The 19,318-nt window shown below is 58.6% G+C and overlaps 1 protein-coding gene across 1 annotated transcript in view; it reads left to right on the forward strand.

Moving 5' to 3' along the window:
* The window catches only part of MUC6 (mucin 6, oligomeric mucus/gel-forming), an 81,713-nt gene that overhangs the window by 40,040 nt on the left and 22,355 nt on the right, over positions 1 to 19,318 (forward strand). Inside the window, exons 36-57 of the mRNA XM_083459391.1 lie at positions 2,094 to 2,138; positions 2,246 to 2,695; positions 2,963 to 3,007; positions 3,115 to 3,333; positions 7,458 to 7,907; positions 8,175 to 8,219; positions 8,326 to 8,775; positions 9,194 to 9,643; positions 9,911 to 9,955; positions 10,062 to 10,511; positions 10,779 to 10,823; positions 10,930 to 11,379; positions 12,668 to 13,117; positions 13,385 to 13,429; positions 13,537 to 13,986; positions 16,142 to 16,591; positions 16,859 to 16,903; positions 17,010 to 17,459; positions 17,727 to 17,771; positions 17,878 to 18,327; positions 18,595 to 18,639; positions 18,746 to 19,195. Coding sequence (XP_083315517.1) covers positions 2,094 to 2,138; positions 2,246 to 2,695; positions 2,963 to 3,007; positions 3,115 to 3,333; positions 7,458 to 7,907; positions 8,175 to 8,219; positions 8,326 to 8,775; positions 9,194 to 9,643; positions 9,911 to 9,955; positions 10,062 to 10,511; positions 10,779 to 10,823; positions 10,930 to 11,379; positions 12,668 to 13,117; positions 13,385 to 13,429; positions 13,537 to 13,986; positions 16,142 to 16,591; positions 16,859 to 16,903; positions 17,010 to 17,459; positions 17,727 to 17,771; positions 17,878 to 18,327; positions 18,595 to 18,639; positions 18,746 to 19,195 — 6,024 coding nt within the window. The remainder of the gene's footprint in view (positions 1 to 2,093; positions 2,139 to 2,245; positions 2,696 to 2,962; positions 3,008 to 3,114; positions 3,334 to 7,457; positions 7,908 to 8,174; positions 8,220 to 8,325; positions 8,776 to 9,193; positions 9,644 to 9,910; positions 9,956 to 10,061; positions 10,512 to 10,778; positions 10,824 to 10,929; positions 11,380 to 12,667; positions 13,118 to 13,384; positions 13,430 to 13,536; positions 13,987 to 16,141; positions 16,592 to 16,858; positions 16,904 to 17,009; positions 17,460 to 17,726; positions 17,772 to 17,877; positions 18,328 to 18,594; positions 18,640 to 18,745; positions 19,196 to 19,318) is intronic.

The raw sequence follows: 19,318 nt of genomic DNA on the forward strand, positions 1-19,318 counted from the left end.
CTCACGACTGCTCCCCCTACCAGCACAGAAACGCCCAGCACTCCGGCCACCACAACTCCTGCAACCACCACCGTCCCAGTTACCACGGGTAAGTCTCCTTGGTCGCTCTGCAGCAGCAGCTTACAAGTCTTTCAGGAGCCCTCTCTTGCCAAAGGGGCAGAAGGATTCCCACTTCCAGGTCCCACGTAAGCCAGCCCTCTAAAAAGGGCAAGACTCGTTTGGCTCACTCATCCGGGAACCTGTTCCTCATGTCCTCGTGTGGCGCCCTGGGCAACCCAAAATCCCAGCCGTGACGGGAGCCCGCCTTTTCCCTCTCCCACCGCCACCTATGTGACTTTGCCCTTTTGTATTCCAGAAACACCAAACACGACCACTTCTGTTCCACCACCGGTGCCTACAGGTAACGGCGCTTAGCCTGCCAAAGGAGCTCTGCTTGTCTCCTTCTCTCCTTCCCCCGTTCCCACGTGTGGTCGCCCCCCTTTCACTTGCTTTCTTTCTCCTTTGCAGGCACCACACCTTCGACAACCAGACCGCCAAGCAGCACGCCGAAAACCACGCCAACCACCTCTCCCTCCACCACATCCAGAACCACTGCATCAACTCAGACGGCAACCACCAACACGCCAAAGACCACTGCAACAGCCTCCACACCATCCACCTCTACGCATCACCCCAAAATCCTAACCACCACAACCCCCTCCACCACCACAGAATCCACTGCCACTAGCACACCAACCCCGACAACCACAACAGCACCCGTGCCGCCCTCCACACCGTATCCTCCGACGCCGTCCACCACAACCACCACCACCTCGCCCACAACCGTTACCTCCACTTCCACCAGCACTCCAGTACCCACTGCCACAACTCTCACGACTGCTCCCCCTACCAGCACAGAAACACCCAGCACTCCGGCCACCACAACTCCTGCAACCACCACCGTCCCAGTTACCACGGGTAAGTCTCCTTGGTCGCTCTGCAGCAGCAGCTTACAAGTCTTTCAGGAGCCCTCTCTTGCCAAAGGGGCAGAGGGATTCCCACCTCCAGGTCCCACGTAAGCCAGCCCTCTAAAAAGGGCAAGACTCGTTTGGCTCAGTCATCCGGGAACCTGTTCCTCATGTCCTCGTGTGGCGCCCTGGGCAACCCAAAATCCCAGCCGTGACGGGAGCCCGCCTTTTCCCTCTCCCACCGCCACCTATGTGACTTTGCTCTTTTGTGTTCCAGAAACACCAAAAACCACCACTTCTGTTCCACCACCGGTGCCTACAGGTAAGGGCGCTTAGCCTACCAAAGGAGCTCTGCTTGTCTCCTTCTCTCCTTCCCCCGTTCCCACGTGTGGTCGCCCCCCTTTCACTTGCTTTCTTTCTCCTTTGCAGGCACCACACCTTCGACAACCAGACCGCCAAGCAGCACGCCAAAAACCACGCCAACCACCTCTCCCTCCACCACATCCAGAACCACTGCATCAACTCAGACGGCAACCACCAACACGCCAAAGACCACTGCAACAGCCTCCACACCATCCACCTCTACGCATCACCCCAAAATCCTAACCACCACAACCCCCTCCACCACCACAGAATCCACTGCCACTAGCACACCAACCCCGACAACCACAACAGCACCCGTGCCCCCCTCCACACCGTCTCCTCCGACGCCGTCCACCACAACCACCACCACCTCGCCCACAACCGTTACCTCCACTTCCACCAGCACTCCAGTACCCACTGCCACAACTCTCACGACTGCTCCCCCTACCAGCACAGAAACGCCCAGCACTCCGGCCACCACAACTCCTGCAACCACCACCGTCCCAGTTACCACGGGTAAGTCTCCTTGGTCGCTCTGCAGCAGCAGCTTACAAGTCTTTCAGGAGCCCTCTCTTGCCAAAGGGGCAGAGGGATTCCCACCTCCAGGTCCCACGTAAGCCAGCCCTCTAAAAAGGGCAAGACTCGTTTGGCTCACTCATCCGGGAACCTGTTCCTCATGTCCTCGTGTGGCGCCCTGGGCAAAACAAAATCCCAGCCGTGACGGGAGCCCGCCTTTTCCCTCTCCCACCGCCACCTATGTGACTTTGCACTTTTGTGTTCCAGAAACACCAAAAACCACCACTTCTGTTCCACCACCGGTGCCTACAGGTAAGGGCGCTTAGCCTGCCGAAGGAGCTCTGCTTGTCTCCTTCTCTCCTTCCCCCGTTCCCACGTGTGGTCGCCCCCCTTTCACTTGCTTTCTTTCTCCTTTGCAGTCACCACACCTTCGACAACCAGACCGCCAAGCAGCACGCCGAAAACCACGCCAACCACCTCTCCCTCCACCACATCCAGAACCACTGCATCAACTCAGACGGCAACCACCAACACGCCAAAGACCACTGCAACAGCCTCCACACCACCCACCTCTACGCATCACCCCAAAATCCTAACCACCACAACCCCCTCCACCACCACAGAATCCACTGCCACTAGCACACCAACCCCGACAACCACAACAGCACCCGTGCCCCCCTCCACACCGTCTCCTCCGACGCCGTCCACCACAACCACCACCACCTCGCCCAAAACCGTTACCTCCACTTCCACCAGCACTCCAGTACCCACTGCCACAACTCTCACGACTGCTCCCCCTACCAGCACAGAAACGCCCAGCACTCCGGCCACCACAACTCCTGCAACCACCACCGTCCCAGTTGCCACGGGTAAGTCTCCTTGGTCGCTCTGCAGCAGCAGCTTACAAGTCTTTCAGGAGCCCTCTCTTGCCAAAGGGGCAGAGGGATTCCCACCTCCAGGTCCCACGTAAGCCAGCCCTCTAAAAAGGGTAAGACTCGTTTGGCTCAGTCATCCGGGAACCTGTTCCTCATGTCCTCGTGTGGCGCCCTGGGCAACCCAAAATCCCAGCCGTGACGGGAGCCCGCCTTTTCCCTCTCCCACCGCCACCTATGTGACTTTGCTCTTTTGTGTTCCAGAAACACCAAAAACCACCACTTCTGTTCCACCACCAGTGCCTACAGGTAAGGGCGCTTAGCCTGCCGAAGGAGCTCTGCTTGTCTCCTTCTCTCCTTCCCCCGTTCCCACGTGTGGCCGCCCCCCTTTCACTTGCTTTCTTTCTGCTTTGCAGGCACCACACCTTCGACAACCAGACCGCCAAGCAGCACGCCGAAAACCACGCCAACCACCTCTCCCTCCACCACATCCAGAACCACTGCATCAACTCAGACGGCAACCACCAACACGCCAAAGACCACTGCAACAGCCTCCACACCACCCACCTCTACGCATCACCCCAAAATCCTAACCACCACAACCCCCTCCACCACCACAGAATCCACTGCCACTAGCACACCAACCCCGACAACCACAACAGCACCCGTGCCCCCCTCCACACCGTCTCCTCCGACGCCGTCCACCACAACCACCACCACCTCGCCCACAACCGTTACCTCCACTTCCACCAGCACTCCAGTACCCACTGCCACAACTCTCACGACTGCTCCCCCTACCAGCACAGAAACGCCCAGCACTCCGGCCACCACAACTCCTGCAAGCACCACCGTCCCAGTTACCACGGGTAAGTCTCCTTGGTCGCTCTGCAGCAGCAGCTTACAAGTCTTTCAGGAGCCCTCTCTTGCCAAAGGGGCAGAGGGATTCCCACCTCCAGGTCCCACGTAAGCCAGCCCTCTAAAAAGGGCAAGACTCGTTTGGCTCAGTCATCCGGGAACCTGTTCCTCATGTCCTCGTGTGGCGCCCTGGGCAACCCAAAATCCCAGCCGTGACGGGAGCCCGCCTTTTCCCTCTCCCACCGCCACCTATGTGACTTTGCTCTTTTGTGTTCCAGAAACACCAAAAACCACCACTTCTGTTCCACCACCAGTGCCTACAGGTAAGGGCGCTTAGCCTGCCGAAGGAGCTCTGCTTGTCTCCTTCTCTCCTTCCCCCGTTCCCACGTGTGGCCGCCCCCCTTTCACTTGCTTTCTTTCTGCTTTGCAGGCACCACACCTTCGACAACCAGACCGCCAAGCAGCACGCCGAAAACCACGCCAACCACCTCTCCCTCCACCACATCCAGAACCACTGCATCAACTCAGACGGCAACCACCAACACGCCAAAGACCACTGCAACAGCCTCCACACCACCCACCTCTACGCATCACCCCAAAATCCTAACCACCACAACCCCCTCCACCACCACAGAATCCACTGCCACTAGCACACCAACCCCGACAACCACAACAGCACCCGTGCCCCCCTCCACACCGTCTCCTCCGACGCCGTCCACCACAACCACCACCACCTCGCCCACAACCGTTACCTCCACTTCCACCAGCACTCCAGTACCCACTGCCACAACTCTCACGACTGCTCCCCCTACCAGCACAGAAACGCCCAGCACTCCGGCCACCACAACTCCTGCAACCACCACCGTCCCAGTTACCACGGGTAAGTCTCCTTGGTCGCTCTGCAGCAGCAGCTTACAAGTCTTTCAGGAGCCCTCTCTTGCCAAAGGGGCAGAGGGATTCCCACCTCCAGGTCCCACGTAAGCCAGCCCTCTAAAAAGGGCAAGACTCGTTTGGCTCAGTCATCCGGGAACCTGTTCCTCATGTCCTCGTGTGGCGCCCTGGGCAACCCAAAATCCCAGCCGTGACGGGAGCCCGCCTTTTCCCTCTCCCACCGCCACCTATGTGACTTTGCTCTTTTGTGTTCCAGAAACACCAAAAACCACCACTTCTGTTCCACCACCAGTGCCTACAGGTAAGGGCGCTTAGCCTGCCGAAGGAGCTCTGCTTGTCTCCTTCTCTCCTTCCCCCGTTCCCACGTGTGGCCGCCCCCCTTTCACTTGCTTTCTTTCTCCTTTGCAGGCACCACACCTTCGACAACCAGACAGCCAAGCAGCACGCCAAAAACCACGCCAACCACCTCTCCCTCCACCACATCCAGAACCACTGCATCAACTCAGACGGCAACCACCAACACGCCAAAGACCACTGCAACAGCCTCCACACCACCCACCTCTACGCATCACCCCAAAATCCTAACCACCACAACCCCCTCCACCACCACAGAATCCACTGCCACTAGCACACCAACCCCGACAACCACAACAGCACCCGTGCCCCCCTCCACACCGTCTCCTCCGACGCCGTCCACCACAACCACCACCACCTCGCCCACAACCGTTACCTCCACTTCCACCAGCACTCCAGTACCCACTGCCACAACTCTCACGACTGCTCCCCCTACCAGCACAGAAACGCCCAGCACTCCGGCCACCACAACTCCTGCAACCACCACCGTCCCAGTTACCACGGGTAAGTCTCCTTGGTCGCTCTGCAGCAGCAGCTTACAAGTCTTTCAGGAGCCCTCTCTTGCCAAAGGGGCAGAGGGATTCCCACCTCCAGGTCCCACGTAAGCCAGCCCTCTAAAAAGGGCAAGACTCGTTTGGCTCAGTCATCCGGGAACCTGTTCCTCATGTCCTCGTGTGGCGCCCTGGGCAACCCAAAATCCCAGCCGTGACGGGAGCCCGCCTTTTCCCTCTCCCACCGCCACCTATGTGACTTTGCTCTTTTGTGTTCCAGAAACACCAAAAACCACCACTTCTGTTCCACCACCAGTGCCTACAGGTAAGGGCGCTTAGCCTGCCGAAGGAGCTCTGCTTGTCTCCTTCTCTCCTTCCCCCGTTCCCACGTGTGGCCGCCCCCCTTTCACTTGCTTTCTTTCTCCTTTGCAGGCACCACACCTTCGACAACCAGACCGCCAAGCAGCACGCCGAAAACCACGCCAACCACCTCTCCCTCCACCACATCCAGAACCACTGCATCAACTCAGACGGCAACCACCAACACGCCAAAGACCACTGCAACAGCCTCCACACCATCCACCTCTACGCATCACCCCAAAATCCTAACCACCACAACCCCCTCCACCACCACAGAATCCACTGCCACTAGCACACCAACCCTGACAACCACAACAGCACCCGTGCCCCCCTCCACACCGTCTCCTCCGACGCCGTCCACCACAACCACCACCACCTCGCCCACAACCGTTACCTCCACTTCCACCAGCACTCCAGTACCCACTGCCACAACTCTCACGACTGCTCCCCCTACCAGCACAGAAACGCCCAGCACTCCGGCCACCACAACTCCTGCAACCACCACCGTCCCAGTTACCACGGGTAAGTCTCCTTGGTCGCTCTGCAGCAGCAGCTTACAAGTCTTTCAGGAGCCCTCTCTTGCCAAAGGGGCAGAGGGATTCCCACCTCCAGGTCCCACGTAAGCCAGCCCTCTAAAAAGGGCAAGACTCGTTTGGCTCACTCATCCGGGAACCTGTTCCTCATGTCCTCGTGTGGCGCCCTGGGCAAAACAAAATCCCAGCCGTGACGGGAGCCCGCCTTTTCCCTCTCCCACCGCCACCTATGTGACTTTGCTCTTTTGTGTTCCAGAAACACCAAAAACCACCACTTCTGTTCCACCACCGGTGCCTACAGGTAAGGGCGCTCTCCTGCCGAAGGAGCTCTGCTTGTCTCCTTCTCTACTTCCCCCGTTCCCACGTGTGGTCGCCACCCTTTCAGTTGCTTTCTTTCTCCTTTGCAGTCACCACACCTTCGACAACCAGACAGCCAAGCAGCACGCCAAAAACCACGCCAACCACCTCTCCCTCCACCACATCCAGAACCACTGCATCAACTCTGACGGCAACCACCAACACGCCAAAGACCACTGCAACAGCCTCCACACCACCCACCTCTACGCATCACCCCAAAATCCTAACCACCACAACCCCCTCCACCACCTCAGAATCCACTGCCACTAGCACACCAACCCCGACAACCACAACAGCACCCGTGCCCCCCTCCACACCGTCTCCTCCGACGCCGTCCACCACAACCACCACCACCTCGCCCACAACCGTTACCTCCACTTCCACCAGCACTCCAGTACCCACTGCCACAACTCTCACGACTGCTCCCCCTACCAGCACAGAAACGCCCAGCACTCCGGCCACCACAACTCCTGCAACCACCACCGTCCCAGTTACCACGGGTAAGTCTCCTTGGTCGCTCTGCAGCAGCAGCTTACAAGTCTTTCAGGAGCCCTCTCTTGCCAAAGGGGCAGAGGGATTCCCACCTCCAGGTCCCACGTAAGCCAGCCCTCTAAAAAGGGCAAGACTCGTTTGGCTCAGTCATCCGGGAACCTGTTCCTCATGCCCTTGTGTGGCGCCCTGGGCAAAACAAAATCCCAGCCGTGACGGGAGCCCGCCTTTTCCCTCTCCCACCGCCACCTATGTGACTTTGCTCTTTTGTGTTCCAGAAACACCAAAAACCACCACTTCTGTTCCACCACCGGTGCCTACAGGTAAGGGCGCTCTCCTGCCGAAGGAGCTCTGCTTGTCTCCTTCTCTACTTCCCCCGTTCCCACGTGTGGTCGCCACCCTTTCAGTTGCTTTCTTTCTCCTTTGCAGGCACCACACCTTCGACAACCAGACAGCCAAGCAGCACGCCAAAAACCACGCCAACCACCTCTCCCTCCACCACATCCAGAACCACTGCATCAACTCAGACGGCAACCACCAACACGCCAAAGACCACTGCAACAGCCTCCACACCACCCACCTCTACGCATCACCCCAAAATCCTAACCACCACAACCCCCTCCACCACCATAGAATCCACTGCCACTAGCACACCAACCCCGACAACCACAACAGCACCCGTGCCCCCCTCCACACCGTCTCCTCCGACGCCGTCCACCACAACCACCACCACCTCGCCCACAACCGTTACCTCCACTTCCACCAGCACTCCAGTACCCACTGCCACAACTCTCACGACTGCTCCCCCTACCAGCACAGAAACGCCCAGCACTCCGGCCACCACAACTCCTGCAACCACCACCGTCCCAGTTACCACGGGTAAGTCTCCTTGGTCGCTCTGCAGCAGCAGCTTACAAGTCTTTCAGGAGCCCTCTCTTGCCAAAGGGGCAGAGGGATTCCCACCTCCAGGTCCCACGTAAGCCAGCCCTCTAAAAAGGGCAAGACTCGTTTGGCTCAGTCATCCGGGAACCTGTTCCTCATGCCCTCGTGTGGCGCCCTGGGCAAAACAAAATCCCAGCCGTGACGGGAGCCCGCCTTTTCCCTCTCCCACCGCCACCTATGTGACTTTGCTCTTTTGTGTTCCAGAAACACCAAAAACCACCACTTCTGTTCCACCACCGGTGCCTACAGGTAAGGGCGCTCTCCTGCCGAAGGAGCTCTGCTTGTCTCCTTCTCTACTTCCCCCGTTCCCACGTGTGGTCGCCACCCTTTCAGTTGCTTTCTTTCTCCTTTGCAGTCACCACACCTTCGACAACCAGACCGCCAAGCAGCACGCCGAAAACCACGCCAACCACCTCTCCCTCCACCACATCCAGAACCACTGCATCAACTCAGACGGCAACCACCAACACGCCAAAGACCACTGCAACAGCCTCCACACCACCCACCTCTACGCATCACCCCAAAATCCTAACCACCACAACCCCCTCCACCACCACAGAATCCACTGCCACTAGCACACCAACCCCGACAACCACAACAGCACCCGTGCCCCCCTCCACACCGTCTCCTCCGACGCCGTCCACCACAACCACCACCACCTCGCCCACAACCGTTACCTCCACTTCCACCAGCACTCCAGTACCCACTGCCACAACTCTCACGACTGCTCCCCCTACCAGCACAGAAACGCCCAGCACTCCGGCCACCACAACTCCTGCAACCACCACCGTCCCAGTTACCACGGGTAAGTCTCCTTGGTCGCTCTGCAGCAGCAGCTTACAAGTCTTTCAGGAGCCCTCTCTTGCCAAAGGGGCAGAGGGATTCCCACCTCCAGGTCCCACGTAAGCCAGCCCTCTAAAAAGGGCAAGACTCGTTTGGCTCAGTCATCCGGGAACCTGTTCCTCATGCCCTCGTGTGGCGCCCTGGGCAAAACAAAATCCCAGCCGTGACGGGAGCCCGCCTTTTCCCTCTCCCACCGCCACCTATGTGACTTTGCTCTTTTGTGTTCCAGAAACACCAAAAACCACCACTTCTGTTCCACCACCGGTGCCTACAGGTAAGGGCGCTCTCCTGCCGAAGGAGCTCTGCTTGTCTCCTTCTCTACTTCCCCCGTTCCCACGTGTGGTCGCCACCCTTTCAGTTGCTTTCTTTCTCCTTTGCAGGCACCACACCTTCGACAACCAGACAGCCAAGCAGCACGCCAAAAACCACGCCAACCACCTCTCCCTCCACCACATCCAGAACCACTGCATCAACTCAGACGGCAACCACCAACACGCCAAAGACCACTGCAACAGCCTCCACACCACCCACCTCTACGCATCACCCCAAAATCCTAACCACCACAACCCCCTCCACCACCACAGAATCCACTGCCACTAGCACACCAACCCCGACAACCACAACAGCACCCGTGCCCCCCTCCACACCGTCTCCTCCGACGCCGTCCACCACAACCACAACCACCTCGCCCACAACCGTTACCTCCACTTCCACCAGCACTCCAGTACCCACTGCCACAACTCTCACGACTGCTCCCCCTACCAGCACAGAAACGCCCAGCACTCCGGCCACCACAACTCCTGCAACCACCACCGTCCCAGTTACCACGGGTAAGTCTCCTTGGTCGCTCTGCAGCAGCAGCTTACAAGTCTTTCAGGAGCCCTCTCTTGCCAAAGGGGCAGAGGGATTCCCACCTCCAGGTCCCACGTAAGCCAGCCCTCTAAAAAGGGCAAGACTCGTTTGGCTCAGTCATCCGGGAACCTGTTCCTCATGCCCTCGTGTGGCGCCCTGGGCAAAACAAAATCCCAGCCGTGACGGGAGCCCGCCTTTTCCCTCTCCCACCGCCACCTATGTGACTTTGCTCTTTTGTGTTCCAGAAACACCAAAAACCACCACTTCTGTTCCACCACCGGTGCCTACAGGTAAGGGCGCTCTCCTGCCGAAGGAGCTCTGCTTGTCTCCTTCTCTACTTCCCCCGTTCCCACGTGTGGTCGCCACCCTTTCAGTTGCTTTCTTTCTCCTTTGCAGTCACCACACCTTCGACAACCAGACCGCCAAGCAGCACGCCGAAAACCACGCCAACCACCTCTCCCTCCACCACATCCAGAACCACTGCATCAACTCAGACGGCAACCACCAACACGCCAAAGACCACTGCAACAGCCTCCACACCACCCACCTCTACGCATCACCCCAAAATCCTAACCACCACAACCCCCTCCACCACCACAGAATCCACTGCCACTAGCACACCAACCCCGACAACCACAACAGCACCCGTGCCCCCCTCCACACCGTCTCCTCCGACGCCGTCCACCACAACCACCACCACCTCGCCCACAACCGTTACCTCCACTTCCACCAGCACTCCAGTACCCACTGCCACAACTCTCACGACTGCTCCCCCTACCAGCACAGAAACGCCCAGCACTCCGGCCACCACAACTCCTGAAACCACCACCGTCCCAGTTACCACGGGTAAGTCTCCTTGGTCGCTCTGCAGCAGCAGCTTACAAGTCTTTCAGGAGCCCTCTCTTGCCAAAGGGGCAGAGGGATTCCCACCTCCAGGTCCCACGTAAGCCAGCCCTCTAAAAAGGGCAAGACTCGTTTGGCTCAGTCATCCGGGAACCTGTTCCTCATGCCCTCGTGTGGCGCCCTGGGCAAAACAAAATCCCAGCCGTGACGGGAGCCCGCCTTTTCCCTCTCCCACCGCCACCTATGTGACTTTGCTCTTTTGTGTTCCAGAAACACCAAAAACCACCACTTCTGTTCCACCACCGGTGCCTACAGGTAAGGGCGCTCTCCTGCCGAAGGAGCTCTGCTTGTCTCCTTCTCTACTTCCCCCGTTCCCACGTGTGGTCGCCCCCCTTTCACTTGCTTTCTTTCTGCTTTGCAGGCACCACACCTTCGACAACCAGACCGCCAAGCAGCACGCCGAAAACCACGCCAACCACCTCTCCCTCCACCACATCCAGAACCACTGCATCAACTCAGACGGCAACCACCAACACGCCAAAGACCACTGCAACAGCCTCCACACCACCCACCTCTACGCATCACCCCAAAATCCTAACCACCACAACCCCCTCCACCACCACAGAATCCACTGCCACTAGCACACCAACCCCGACAACCACAACAGCACCCGTGCCCCCCTCCACACCGTCTCCTCCGACGCCGTCCACCACAACCACCACCACCTCGCCCACAACCGTTACCTCCACTTCCACCAGCACTCCAGTACCCACTGCCACAACTCTCACGACTGCTCCCCCTACCAGCACAGAAACGCCCAGCACTCCGGCCACCACAACTCCTGCAACCACCACCGTCCCAGTTACCACGGGTAAGTCTCCTTGGTCGCTCTGCAGCAGCAGCTTACAAGTCTTTCAGGAGCCCTCTCTTGCCAAAGGGGCAGAGGGATTCCCACCTCCAGGTCCCACGTAAGCCAGCCCTCTAAAAAGGGCAAGACTCGTTTGGCTCAGTCATCCGGGAACCTGTTCCTCATGTCCTCGTGTGGCGCCCTGGGCAACCCAAAATCCCAGCCGTGACGGGAGCCCGCCTTTTCCCTCTCCCACCGCCACCTATGTGACTTTGCTCTTTTGTGTTCCAGAAACACCAAAAACCACCACTTCTGTTCCACCACCAGTGCCTACAGGTAAGGGCGCTTAGCCTGCCGAAGGAGCTCTGCTTGTCTCCTTCTCTCCTTCCCCCGTTCCCACGTGTGGCCGCCCCCCTTTCACTTGCTTTCTTTCTCCTTTGCAGGCACCACATCTTCGACAACCAGACAGCCAAGCAGCACGCCAAAAACCACGCCAACCACCTCTCCCTCCACCACATCCAGAACCACTGCATCAACTCAGACGGCAACCACCAACACGCCAAAGACCACTGCAACAGCCTCCACACCACCCACCTCTACGCATCACCCCAAAATCCTAACCACCACAACCCCCTCCACCACCACAGAATCCACTGCCACTAGCACACCAACCCCGACAACCACAACAGCACCCGTGCCCCCCTCCACACCGTCTCCTCCGACGCCGTCCACCACAACCACCACCACCTCGCCCACAACCGTTACCTCCACTTCCACCAGCACTCCAGTACCCACTGCCACAACTCTCACGACTGCTCCCCCTACCAGCACAGAAACGCCCAGCACTCCGGCCACCACAACTCCTGCAACCACCACCGTCCCAGTTACCACGGGTAAGTCTCCTTGGTCGCTCTGCAGCAGCAGCTTACAAGTCTTTCAGGAGCCCTCTCTTGCCAAAGGGGCAGAGGGATTCCCACCTCCAGGTCCCACGTAAGCCAGCCCTCTAAAAAGGGCAAGACTCGTTTGGCTCAGTCATCCGGGAACCTGTTCCTCATGTCCTCGTGTGGCGCCCTGGGCAACCCAAAATCCCAGCCGTGACGGGAGCCCGCCTTTTCCCTCTCCCACCGCCACCTATGTGACTTTGCTCTTTTGTGTTCCAGAAACACCAAAAACCACCACTTCTGTTCCACCACCAGTGCCTACAGGTAAGGGCGCTTAGCCTGCCGAAGGAGCTCTGCTTGTCTCCTTCTCTCCTTCCCCCGTTCCCACGTGTGGCCGCCCCCCTTTCACTTGCTTTCTTTCTCCTTTGCAGGCACCACACCTTCGACAACCAGACCGCCAAGCAGCACGCCGAAAACCACGCCAACCACCTCTCCCTCCACCACATCCAGAACCACTGCATCAACTCAGACGGCAACCACCAACACGCCAAAGACCACTGCAACAGCCTCCACACCATCCACCTCTACGCATCACCCCAAAATCCTAACCACCACAACCCCCTCCACCACCACAGAATCCACTGCCACTAGCACACCAACCCTGACAACCACAACAGCACCCGTGCCCCCCTCCACACCGTCTCCTCCGACGCCGTCCACCACAACCACCACCACCTCGCCCACAACCGTTACCTCCACTTCCACCAGCACTCCAGTACCCACTGCCACAACTCTCACGACTGCTCCCCCTACCAGCACAGAAACGCCCAGCACTCCGGCCACCACAACTCCTGCAACCACCACCGTCCCAGTTACCACGGGTAAGTCTCCTTGGTCGCTCTGCAGCAGCAGCTTACAAGTCTTTCAGGAGCCCTCTCTTGCCAAAGGGGCAGAGGGATTCCCACCTCCAGGTCCCACGTAAGCCAGCCCTCTAAAAAGGGCAAGACTCGTTTGGCTCACTCATCCGGGAACCTGTTCCTCATGTCCTCGTGTGGCGCCCTGGGCAACCCAAAATCCCAGCCGTGACGGGAGCCCGCCTTTTCCCTCTCCCACCGCCACCTATGTGACTTTGCTCTTTTGTGTTCCAGAAACACCAAAAACCACCACTTCTGTTCCACCACCGGTGCCTACAGGTAAGGGCGCTTAGCCTGCCGAAGGAGCTCTGCTTGTCTCCTTCTCTCCTTCCCCTGTTCCCACGTGTGGTCGCCCCCCTTTCACTTGCTTTCTTTCTCCTTTGCAGTCACCACACCTTCGACAACCAGACCGCCAAGCAGCACGCCGAAAACCACGCCAACCACCTCTCCCTCCACCACATCCAGAACCACTGCATCAACTCAGACGGCAACCACCAACACGCCAAAGACCACTGCAACAGCCTCCACACCACCCACCTCTACGCATCACCCCAAAATCCTAACCACCACAACCCCCTCCACCACCACAGAATCCACTGCCACTAGCACACCAACCCCGACAACCACAACAGCACCCGTGCCCCCCTCCACACCGTCTCCTCCGACGCCGTCCACCACAACCACCACCACCTTGCCCACAACCGTTACCTCCACTTCCACCAGCACTCCAGTACCCACTGCCACAACTCTCACGACTGCTCCCCCTACCAGCACAGAAACGCCCAGCACTCCGGCCACCACAACTCCTGCAACCACCACCGTCCCAGTTACCACGGGTAAGTCTCCTTGGTCGCTCTGCAGCAGCAGCTTACAAGTCTTTCAGGAGCCCTCTCTTGCCAAAGGGGCAGAGGGATTCCCACCTCCAGGTCCCACGTAAGCCAGCCCTCTAAAAAGGGCAAGACTCGTTTGGCTCAGTCATCCGGGAACCTGTTCCTCATGTCCTCGTGTGGCGCCCTGGGCAACCCAAAATCCCAGCCGTGACGGAAGCCCGCCTTTTCCCTCTCCCACCGCCACCTATGTGACTTTGCTCTTTTGTGTTCCAGAAACACCAAAAACCACCACTTCTGTTCCACCACCGGTGCCTACAGGTAAGGGCGCTTAGCCTACCAAAGGAGCTCTGCTTGTCTCCTTCTCTCCTTCCCCCGTTCCCACGTGTGGTCGCCCCCCTTTCACTTGCTTTCTTTCTCCTTTGCAGTCACCACACCTTCAACAACTAGACCGCCAAGCAGCACGCCGAAAACCACGCCAACCACCTCTCCCTCCACCACATCCAGAACCACTGCATCAACTCAGACGGCAACCACCAACACGCCAAAGACCACTACAACAGCCTCCACACCACCCACCTCTACGCATCACCCCAAAATCCTAACCACCACAACCCCCTCCACCACCACAGAATCCACTGCCACTAGCACACCAACCCCGACAACCACAACAGCACCCGTGCCCCCCTCCACACCGTCTCCTCCGACGCCGTCCACCACAACCACCACCACCTCGCCCACAACCGTTACCTCCACTTCCACCAGCACTCCAGTACCCACTGCCACAACTCTCACGACTGCTCCCCCTACCAGCACAGAAACGCCCAGCACTCCGGCCACCACAACTCCTGCAACCACCACCGTCCCAGTTACCACGGGTAAGTCTCCTTGGTCGCTCTGCAGCAGCAGCTTACAAGTCTTTCAGGAGCCCTCTCTTGCCAAAGGGGCAGAGGGATTCCCACCTCCAGGTCCCACGTAAGCCAGCCCTCTAAAAAGGGCAAGACTCGTTTGGCTCAGTCATCCGGGAACCTGTTCCTCATGCCCTCGTGTGGCGCCCTGGGCAAAACAAAATCCCAGCCGTGACGGGAGCCCGCCTTTTCCCTCTCCCACCGCCACCTATGTGACTTTGCTCTTTTGTGTTCCAGAAACACCAAAAACCACCACTTCTGTTCCACCACCGGTGCCTACAGGTAAGGGCGCTCTCCTGCCGAAGGAGCTCTGCTTGTCTCCTTCTCTACTTCCCCCGTTCCCACGTGTGGTCGCCACCCTTTCAGTTGCTTTCTTTCTCCTTTGCAGTCACCACACCTTCGACAACCAGACAGCCAAGCAGCACGCCAAAAACCACGCCAACCACCTCTCCCTCCACCACATCCAGAACCACTGCATCAACTCTGACGGCAACCACCAACACGCCAAAGACCACTGCAACAGCCTCCACACCACCCACCTCTACGCATCACCCCAAAATCCTAACCACCACAACCCCCTCCACCACCTCAGAATCCACTGCCACTAGCACACCAACCCCGACAACCACAACAGCACCCGTGCCCCCCTCCACACCGTCTCCTCCGACGCCGTCCACCACAACCACCACCACCTCGCCCACAACCGTTACCTCCACTTCCACCAGCACTCCAGTACCCACTGCCACAACTCTCACGACTGCTCCCCCTACCAGCACAGAAACGCCCAGCACTCCGGCCACCACAACTCCTGCAACCACCACCGTCCCAGTTACCACGGGTAAGTCTCCTTGGTCGCTCTGCAGCAGCAGCTTACAAGTCTTTCAGGAGCCCTCTCTTGCCAAAGGGGCAGAGGGATTCCCACCTCCAGGTCCCACGTAAGCCAGCCCTCTAAAAAGGGCAAGACTCGTTTGGCTCAGTCATCCGGGAACCTGTTCCTCATGCCCTTGTGTGGCGCCCTGGGCAAAACAAAATCCCAGCCGTGACGGGAGCCCGCCTTTTCCCTCTCCCACCGCCACCTATGTGACTTTGCTCTTTTGTGTTCCAGAAACACCAAAAACCACCACTTCTGTTCCACCACCGGTGCCTACAGGTAAGGGCGCTCTCCTGCCGAAGGAGCTCTGCTTGTCTCCTTCTCTACTTCCCCCGTTCCCACGTGTGGTCGCCACCCTTTCAGTTGCTTTCTTTCTCCTTTGCAGGCACCACACCTTCGACAACCAGACAGCCAAGCAGCACGCCAAAAACCACGCCAACCACCTCTCCCTCCACCACATCCAGAACCACTGCATCAACTCAGACGGCAACCACCAACACGCCAAAGACCACTGCAACAGCCTCCACACCACCCACCTCTACGCATCACCCCAAAATCCTAACCACCACAACCCCCTCCACCACCATAGAATCCACTGCCACTAGCACACCAACCCCGACAACCACAACAGCACCCGTGCCCCCCTCCACACCGTCTCCTCCGACGCCGTCCACCACAACCACCACCACCTCGCCCACAACCGTTACCTCCACTTCCACCAGCACTCCAGTACCCACTGCCACAACTCTCACGACTGCTCCCCCTACCAGCACAGAAACGCCCAGCACTCCGGCCACCACAACTCCTGCAACCACCACCGTCCCAGTTACCACGGGTAAGTCTCCTTGGTCGCTCTGCAGCAGCAGCTTACAAGTCTTTCAGGAGCCCTCTCTTGCCAAAGGGGCAGAGGGATTCCCACCTCCAGGTCCCACGTAAGCCAGCCCTCTAAAAAGGGCAAGACTCGTTTGGCTCAGTCATCCGGGAACCTGTTCCTCATGCCCTCGTGTGGCGCCCTGGGCAAAACAAAATCCCAGCCGTGACGGGAGCCCGCCTTTTCCCTCTCCCACCGCCACCTATGTGACTTTGCTCTTTTGTGTTCCAGAAACACCAAAAACCACCACTTCTGTTCCACCACCGGTGCCTACAGGTAAGGGCGCTCTCCTGCCGAAGGAGCTCTGCTTGTCTCCTTCTCTACTTCCCCCGTTCCCACGTGTGGTCGCCACCCTTTCAGTTGCTTTCTTTCTCCTTTGCAGTCACCACACCTTCGACAACCAGACCGCCAAGCAGCACGCCGAAAACCACGCCAACCACCTCTCCCTCCACCACATCCAGAACCACTGCATCAACTCAGACGGCAACCACCAACACGCCAAAGACCACTGCAACAGCCTCCACACCACCCACCTCTACGCATCACCCCAAAATCCTAACCACCACAACCCCCTCCACCACCACAGAATCCACTGCCACTAGCACACCAACCCCGACAACCACAACAGCACCCGTGCCCCCCTCCACACCGTCTCCTCCGACGCCGTCCACCACAACCACCACCACCTCGCCCACAACCGTTACCTCCACTTCCACCAGCACTCCAGTACCCACTGCCACAACTCTCACGACTGCTCCCCCTACCAGCACAGAAACGCCCAGCACTCCGGCCACCACAACTCCTGCAACCACCACCGTCCCAGTTACCACGGGTAAGTCTCCTTGGTCGCTCTGCAGCAGCAGCTTACAAGTCTTTCAGGAGCCCTCTCTTGCCAAAGGGGCAGAGGGATTCCCACCTCCAGGTCCCACGTAAGCCAGCCCTCTAAAAAGGGCAAGACTCGTTTGGCTCAGTCATCCGGGAACCTGTTCCTCATGCCCTCGTGTGGCGCCCTGGGCAAAACAAAATCCCAGCCGTGACGGGAGCCCGCCTTTTCCCTCTCCCACCGCCACCTATGTGACTTTGCACTTTTGTGTTCCAGAAACACCAAAAACCACCACTTCTGTTCCACCACCGGTGCCTACAGGTAAGGGCGCTCTCCTGCCGAAGGAGCTCTGCTTGTCTCCTTCTCTACTTCCCCCGTTCCCACGTGTGGTCGCCACCCTTTCAGTTGCTTTCTTTCTCCTTTGCAGGCACCACACCTTCGACAACCAGACAGCCAAGCAGCACGCCAAAAACCACGCCAACCACCTCTCCCTCCACCACATCCAGAACCACTGCATCAACTCAGACGGCAACCACCAACACGCCAAAGACCACTGCAACAGCCTCCACACCACCCACCTCTACGCATCACCCCAAAATCCTAACCACCACAACCCCCTCCACCACCACAGAATCCACTGCCACTAGCACACCAACCCCGACAACCACAACAGCACCCGTGCCCCCCTCCACACCGTCTCCTCCGACGCCGTCCACCACAACCACCACCACCTCGCCCACAACCGTTACCTCCACTTCCACCAGCACTCCAGTACCCACTGCCACAACTCTCACGACTGCTCCCCCTACCAGCACAGAAACGCCCAGCACTCCGGCCACCACAACTCCTGCAACCACCACCGTCCCAGTTACCACGGGTAAGTCTCCTTGGTCGCTCTGCAGCAGCAGCTTACAAGTCTTTCAGGAGCCCTCTCTTGCCAAAGGGGCAGAGGGATTCCCACCTCCAGGTCCCACGTAAGCCAGCCCTCTAAAAAGGGCAAGACTCGTTTGGCTCACTCATCCGGGAACCTGTTCCTCATGTCCTCGTGTGGCGCCCTGGGCAAAACAAAATCCCAGCCGTGACGGGAGCCCGCCTTTTCCCTCTCCCAATGCCACCTATGTGACTTTGCTCTTTCGTGTTCCAGAAACACCAAAAACCACCACTTCTGTTCCACCACCGGTGCCTACAGGTAAGGGCGCTCTCCTGCCGAAGGAGCTCTGCTTGTCTCCTTCTCTACTTCCCCCGTTCCCACGTGTGGTCGCCACCCTTTCAGTTGCTTTCTTTCTCCTTTGCAGGCACCACACCTTCGACAACCAGACAGCCAAGCAGCACGCCAAAAACCACGCCAACCACCTCTCCCTCCACCACATCCAGAACCACTGCATCAACTCAGACGGCAACCACCAACACGCCAAAGACCACTGCAACAGCCTCCACACCACCCACCTCTACGCATCACCCCAAAATCCTAACCACCACAACCCCCTCCACCACCACAGAATCCACTGCCACTAGCACACCAACCCCGACAACCACAACAGCACCCGTGCCCCCCTCCACACCGTCTCCTCCGACGCCGTCCACCACAACCACCACCACCTCGCCCACAACCGTTACCTCCACTTCCACCAGCACTCCAGTACCCACTGCCACAACTCTCACGACTGCTCCCCCTACCAGCACAGAAACGCCCAGCACTCCGGCCACCACAACTCCTGCAACCACCACCGTCCCAGTTACCACGGGTAAGTCTCCTTGGTCGCTCTGCAGCAGCAGCTTACAAGTCTTTCAGGAGCCCTCTCTTGCCAAAGGGGCAGAGGGATTCCCACCTCCAGGTCCCACGTAAGCCAGCCCTCTAAAAAGGGCAA

This window comes from Podarcis liolepis (genome assembly GCF_965112155.1).
Source record: "Podarcis liolepis genome assembly, chromosome: 1".
NCBI classification, from domain to species: domain Eukaryota; kingdom Metazoa; phylum Chordata; class Lepidosauria; order Squamata; family Lacertidae; genus Podarcis; species Podarcis liolepis.